The sequence below is a fragment of the Polyodon spathula genome, chromosome 20 (genome assembly GCF_017654505.1).
Source record: "Polyodon spathula isolate WHYD16114869_AA chromosome 20, ASM1765450v1, whole genome shotgun sequence".
Lineage (NCBI taxonomy): Eukaryota > Metazoa > Chordata > Actinopteri > Acipenseriformes > Polyodontidae > Polyodon > Polyodon spathula.
In genome coordinates, this window is record NC_054553.1 from 74,033 (window position 1) to 81,662 (window position 7,630).

A 7,630-nucleotide genomic window follows, 5' to 3' on the forward strand; every position below is an offset into this window, starting at 1 on the left:
CTGTGGTGTAGATGGGAACAGCACATTTCACAGTGAATGCTTTTAATGGTAGGTGTTTATGGCATAGTAAACACAGCTACAGCAGTGCTTTCAAGGCATTGTGAATTTAAAAAATGTAAGCATCTTCAATTCAATTTAAAATATTTATGAAGGGAAACAAAAAATTCTCACCTAATGAATTTCATTCTATGTACGCATACATCTAATAATGTATAATTTTGTAAACTAAGATGCATTGCTTTGATAAGCATGAGTTTCTTAATCAAACTACTCAGCCTGTTAAGCATTGCAAATTAGGCATGGGACTCATCAAGGGATCAGGTAAGGCATTGTGAAAGAAGTACTCAATATAACTATCCAAAGACCTGATGGAGATCAGTGTAGTATTCATATACACATACAGTACATGACAGTAGCTTTGGTTGCATATTTGTCCAAATACATATGTGTTTAAGCACACATTATAAATTAATTTGTAGTTGACACTATTTGCAGGGCACTCCTGTAACAACCCTTATGAAAGTTGTCCCCTGTACATTTACTTGGTGATTTAGCAATTTTGCCATGCTTTTCCCACAGCTAAACTATGCATTTACAATGGTTTACAATCATCTGCAATGTATATTTGCTTTACCATATCGTACCATACGCTTGCCTGTACTGTAATATGCTTTCATTGTGTTTTAATACAGTTTTACTGTGGTAAATGTTTTATTAAGAGAAGTTCCATCTGTTCATAGGGGACCTCATTTTGGATTCATTATGCCTGGAATGTGATGTTCACACATGCATTACGAGTGTGGAAAAATCAATCTGTGCCTTTGCCTTGCGGGGTAGAGGTTGTTTCGAGTAAACCCTTAGTACCACATTAGTGAAGATATAGGGGTACAGATTTTGGAAGTGGCGCTGACCATCCCTGTTGTTTGACTGGCCAAGTTACTGTCCTGCATTCAGCTCGTAAAATAATGGGAGGGATAAGACATGTATAAAGTAAAGCCTGATCATTCTCCCTTCTGAATGCAAACTGAAATGTTAAAACAACATGGCTGCTTACTGCAATGTAGAAACAATATGATTTATTGACTTAGTTTATGCCAAAATAGAGTTTAGGTTTTATAAATACATTCTTGCTTTACATAGTTTCAGTTTCTTTGGATGCAACAAAAAGAAAAAAAGAAACCCCCCTGTGCTCATTATATGCATTACCAAGTAGCAGAACATACACATTAAAGTTTATAACAGCAAGGAATCTGCACCACAAAACTGCTTATAGAGCAACACATAACGAATTGATAGTCACTGTGAAATACTGGGATGGCTTTTTCTAACAAAGGAGTACTGCTGCTAATAACTAGCAGAACATAGGGATGTGACTTTACCTGAAAATCAGATATTTTCTTAAAGTGCAAATACAAAATACTGTAAGGAAAAAAAAAAACATCATAAACCAAAGTGAAACAATACCACATTAAAGGGAAAGTGATTTTAGCCACATTTGCTGCAATAAATAAATAAATAAATAATTGCATACCTTCGACATCCACAGGTTGAAAAATAATAGAATAATAAAACTGCAACTAACCACCAACTCAACAAATATTTCAAAAGTGTTTTATTGCACCCTTTGAGGCACACTTGCACTTGTATTTCACATAGTATGTATTCACTGTTTAATACACTCTTAAGGGGTTGAGTAACATCATTGATTCTATAAATATTCAATAAGCAGAAATTGTCACAGCTGTCATAAATCATAAAAAAATAATTTAATGATGTAAGAATATGTAAACATTGCACATGTTGACTGATACAATTCTCTTTAGTGTCATCTTAATTATTATTTATAGACTCTATATGGAGCTACACCTTTCCAAAATGGAACTCTTTATGATACACCATCAAATCATTTTAGCATAATTCATGAAATTCAGAAAAGCATGAAATAACGATGCACATTTATTTTGGTTGCATATTATTGATAAAAAAAACTTCACAATTTCAACTGGGATAAATGGATAAACCAAATCGTTACAGATTTGATCAATAATCAAGCTTGTTTAACGTATTCGTGAAAATGCCCACACACCACTATTCAGTAGGAACATTTATGTTTGTTCGAGAGTAAGCAGGGAACCTCTGACAATCCCAAGTGTACAAAAATAAATCAATAAAATATGGAGATAACCTGCATCCAGAGGACGCTGAACTACGCTTGACTGGTCATTTCCGGCATTGATGCGTTAGAGGTGCTTTTGTTTTTTGTTTTTAGTTTTTTTACAAATTCTTCCACAAATACAAATAATGTAGACTTACAAAATCAATTGAGGCTTACATGGTAAGCAGTTCTGCGCTTTTCAGACTGAAGGTACTCAGTCTGCTATTGACAGCCCAAACCGAGGCGAACCCTTCTGTTAACACTAGCGCATATCAACAAGGTTCTTCCATATACATCAGATTGAATGAACACCCTGGCAAGCCTCATTTTCAATGAACACATTGAAAATGAGAAAGTCCTCCAGTCCTCACTAGATGTATTCAAACATTCAGTGGAGAAGACGCACCACATGACTTCAAAGATAAATCATCCTTTGCTTCAGGCAAATAAAGTAACTTCGCAGTCTGCAGTGTTCGTATCACCAAATCATCTAATATTTCATCCACATGACCCCCAACTTAATGTAAATGTGTGTGTGTGTGTGTGTGTGTGTGTGTGTGTGTATAATAACCCCCCCACACACACAGACACACACACATATACATATATATTTATATAAAATATATAGATAGATATACTATTGTACTGACTTTAATAGCAGCAAAGTTCCCTTGAAAATGCCTTTTAAAAGTTTCATGTGTAAAATCACATCCCATATGAGAAAAAAGATTTTACTTGTAAAAAAGCCAATTATTTTTAGCAAATAACATGACTGTGTTTTGAGTTGCCCCTGGGAGTACCTGTCTAGTTTTCTAATGATCGCTAGCTTTCTGGAAGTTTAAAGTCAACAAAAGGCACTTTTGTCATTAAATAAGTATTTGCTGAAGAATTGGGTGACCTACATTTTGTTCAAAGCTGTCTGTTCTTCGAGCACTTGAAGATAGTCTGGAGAACCTTGAAGTTTTGCTTTCAATTCAAAATATTCACTTTTCCGTTGCTCCACCACAATTTTACTGTGGTTGCCACCTATTAAAGATTTTTTCAACTTTTTGTCATTTGTCTTTTCTGGGTAGCGGATCTCAAAACCACTGACTCCTATACTGTTAAAGTCCTTTTTATTTTCCAAAAAGTTCTGAATAAACAGATTGGAATCCCTTCCTGGTAGAAATTCCTCCAATTCATCAATAGTACTGAGCCTCTTCCTTGAATCCAATGCATGCAACGAGTCTGTGTCCTTGTCAGCACAATTCCGAAGAATTATTTTCTGTCTCTGAGAATCTGCAAATTTGAATCCTGATTCTGAATCATGTAACCCGCATGTGTGGCTTGTGCTCATGTGCTCTATGGTTTGTGGTATGAAGGTCTCTCCTCCAAGGTCATCCATCTTATTGGACTTCTGGTCATGCTTTCTGATGTGAAGCTGCATGGAGCCACATTCCTGGTTCCCTAAACCTTCGTGCCTTGCATTGGGATTTTTGTTGCGCCTCAAGACAAAAACAAGAAGGCAGAATGCAACAAACACGGTCAAAATGAGCACAACTAAAATGCTCAGAATCATTATTGACAAGGGCACAGGCCCACCGGGAGGAGCTTTACTGAGCCCAGATGGTGATGTAGATGTAATAGTCGGAGTGAGGCTAGTTAGAATGAAAGATGGCTTCATTAAAAGTTTTGGGCATAAGATTTCGTTTTTCAGTAGCCTCAGCTCGATGTTAGCAAACTGAACTGGGGACGCACACTTCACTTCTTTGGCTGTAATTCCCTCATTCAGTTTCTCGAGCCACAGTTTTAAAGCCACTAAATCGCATGTGCAATCCCAGGGGTTTCCTTCTAAATCTATCTGCGTGAGGGAGAGCAGCTGGTCTAGAACGCCACTTACTGGCAGATACATGAAGTGATTGTTCTTCAGGTTCAGCCTGGCAAGTGAAACTCCAGCAAAGATATAAGATGGGAGACTCCTTAATACATTGTTGTTCAGATACAAGAGCTGTAGATTTGGCATGGAGTCAAAGGTCCCTGTTAAAACCTCCTTGATGGCATTGTATTCCAAGTACAAGTACTGGAGGTTAGTGAGTCCAAGAAACATTTCAGGGTACAGTTGCTCGATCTGATTGCCATTCATATACAGTCTGCGCAGATTGGTTAAATTCGCAAACACTCCTTTTTGAACAGTCACTATTTGATTGCTCCCCAGGTGCAGCAGATCTAAACCTTCAAAGCCAAGGAAGTCAGTAGGACTGATATCTTTTACATAATTGCCACTGAGGTGCAGTTTCTTGGCATTTGGAGGTTTGGGCACCAGCTCACCAAGATCTTCAATATTGCGCTCCTGGCAACTTACACTAATCCCAAAGTCGGAGGGGTGGGCTTTGCATGTGCACGGGAGTGGGCAGGGAGCTATTGGTGGGATTCTGGTCTCATAAGATATAATCTGACTGAGATTTTGATTGAAAGGAGCCTTGCCGGCAACAATTCCTGATATTTTTGAAGGATTGGTGGTTTTTGGCGCTTTGGTAATGAGGCGTTGCATTGCAGTTGGTGCAACATTGGATGTGGTTTGTCCACTTTCAATCTGGGAAGGAGGCATCCGGACATCAAAATCGCTCCCTGTTCCCATAGGGCACAGTTCTTGTTTGTTCGTTTCTTTCAACAGCCTCCCATACAAGTCACTGGGTGTTTCACAGATGGCATCCCCTATATAAATATTATAGGGCATGTTCTCCAACCAAGCTTTGAGGGGTAACAAATCACAGGTACAATTCCAAGGATTATCCGCTAGCTGCAATTCCACTATCCTCCCAATGTGTTCCAAAACCCCGATATAAGGAACCTTCTGTATCCTGTTTCCCCTTATATCCAAATGGGTAAGAGAAGCAAAGCGAAATATGTTGTCTGGAAGGCTGGAAATGAGATTGTCATTAAGAATGAGCACTTTCAGCTTGTGCAACTTATTGAAGGCGCCCCGTTCAATAAACTTGATTAAATTGTAGTCAGCCTGGAGGTATTCCAAGTTCTCTATACCCTGGAATGTGTCTGCTTGGAGCATCTTTAATTCATTGTTGTTTAGGTGCAATTGCTTTAATGCACTCAGTCCAAGAAAAGCCCCTCCCTCAATGTTCTGCAGCTTGTTGTTCCCCAGCTGGAGTGACACTGCATGAGTGAAATTAATAAAGGAATTTGGGTAAAGGATGAGCAATAAGTTATTCTGGAAATTGAGATGATATAAAGTTGAAGTTGGTGGTTTAAGCTGAGTAGGTCTGTATACTGCGATTTTCTCACAGTTCACATATAGAACATTTTCTATGGACATGCAAGAGCAAGCACTGCAGGTCTCCGCTGAGAGGTCAGAATCCGAGTTGGGAGACGAGCTAGGTATGGAAAAAGCCAGCAAAACCAACAGCAGCATCTTCTTAAAATCCTGCAGAATATCGTTTATTAACCTTCAGGATAAAAAAAAGAAAAGAACAATTATAGTGCTTTGCTTACCCCTAAACAGCAGCTAATGTAGGAATCCATATGTTACTTAGCAGAAAGGGATTACAAACGGAGGAAAAATGAGAAATTGGTTAAGACTCTCTAATATAATGAGAAATTGTTAAAAGACTCTCTAATATAATGAGAATTTGTTAAAAGACTCTCTAATATAATAGATTCTGTTCAGAAAACAACCAGCATCAGGGAACTGTAATTTCACATACAATAGAGAGCGTTTACTGTCGCCGAAAAAACAGAAGTGAATAAGAACATTTATATTAACAAATTAACAGAAATACAAGGAACTGAACCTGAAAAAGCTTGACTGCACCAAATCTGCTGCACTTCTTTTAAGAATACACACGGATTTATAAGTATAGGGAGACATGTATTTGTCACATTTTACTAAACGCAGTTCAGCAAATTCTATTTCAAATACACACCTTTGACTATCCGAGCTACTTATTTATGGCCATCAGTAAAATACAGAATCGTGTTTTAACGTGTTCACTACAAAAGATCATTCCCGCTACAGTTTACATACAATATCAGTTGATTCATATATAAACAGCACCAGTAGAAACCACCCGTTTGCTCAAAGGCTGATCCATGACAACCAAATATAAAAGTAAATAAAAAATATGAACCAGGAATTAACACTTACAACAGAAATCTCACCATGCGCTTTCAAAGTGTGCCTCTCCTAACCCGTAGACAGCAACGCATTCCGCAAGAAATCCGGTTTGAGCTCTTAGTTTAACTCCCTGGCACGGCTAAGCCCACTTTCCTAAAGGAACTTGTACCACACGATCGAAACACAGTACACACAAACAGCAAGACAATTACAAATCATCTCATTAAACGCATTAGGGGCTCTGCTCGACCATAAGAACAGAGTCAGAGGAACACAAGGCAAAGAGAAATTACACGGCAGGGTAAAAATGAAAGCGATAAGGAAAGAAAGACGACGATGCTCCTCTTCCATACAAAGAGAAAAACCACGATGGCTAAGCTTATCTCATCTGTCATAACGTGGATGTAAAGCAATAATAATAATAATAATAATAATAATAATAATAATAATAATAATATCAAAGCTGTAATAAATATGTTCCAGTCTACTTACCGCTGAAATGCTGATACTGATAACCACGCCGATCTTCTCAATTCATTGGATTGTCAGCACGCGATCTGAGCTTTGCTTCTTTGCACAGAAAAAAATATCGAACTACGTGCGCTGTGATATTCAGAAAAAGGAGATCGGGGACTGAACTGACGCCGAAAATGAATAATTCAGCTAAGTCAGATGTAGACAAGTGCCTATGCCAGACATCCCCCCTATCAGCACCCAACGAGAAATAAACCAATCATTGAAAGTGTCACCTGGGTTCCGGGTCCACTGAAACAAGGGAATGTTCGCTGTAATTCCAACTCTACCTGCCTCTGCAGGTGCACGAGGGTCGATATCTGCATTGAGTTGCGCTCCAGTACAGTTCGTAGCCCGAAAAGAGAAATCCTTGGAAACAGAATCTTGCAGAAGTGAGAGGTGCAGCAAGTTGCAGCAGACGTTACTGCTCAGTACATATCTTGCTGTGATGTTAATCTGCTGAAACCGACTGTTCTATGCTTGAACATGACGTGGTACTGTAAGCTGCGGAAGGAAACAACTCAGCTGACGACCCAAAGGGGTAGATTGCGGTTTTTTTTTTTAAATGTCTCTTGTTTTAGGAACGACAGAGAGCGTGAGCTGCACCAGTCCATCTTTTAAATACGAACCTGTGTGTAAGAGAGAGAGAGAGAGAGAGAGAGAGAGAGATAGTGAGAGAGAACAAACGCTTTTAGCTATTTCAAAGTAAACTACATTGCCAATAATCAAGTAAAAGGAGATGGCAGGCCCCTTGTGTGTGTATGTTGCTTTTGTTTAATAGGGCTTTGTGTATTGTTTATAATTATTTATTCTATTCTATTATTAACAGTGATGTGTTGATTTTATTGGCTTTA

The 7,630-nt window shown here is 38.4% G+C and overlaps 1 protein-coding gene across 1 annotated transcript; it reads right to left on the reverse strand.

Moving 5' to 3' along the window:
* Positions 1–807: 807 nt before the first annotated feature.
* Positions 808–7,311, reverse strand: LOC121295357 (SLIT and NTRK-like protein 4). Its single transcript, XM_041219869.1, has 2 exons — positions 6,756–7,311; positions 808–5,595 (listed from the first exon to the last, which is right to left on the reverse strand). The coding sequence occupies exon 2, from the start codon at positions 5,559–5,561 to the stop codon at positions 3,054–3,056; it is 2,508 nt and encodes an 835-aa protein (XP_041075803.1). The 5' UTR covers positions 5,562–5,595; positions 6,756–7,311; the 3' UTR covers positions 808–3,053.
* Positions 7,312–7,630: the final 319 nt, after the last annotated feature.

Bases quoted from the DNA above. Each gene is read 5' to 3' on its own strand.
- LOC121295357 (XM_041219869.1), bottom strand. From the start codon at position 5,561: ATGCTGCTGTTGGTTTTGCTGGCTTTTTCCATACCTAGCTCGTCTCCC.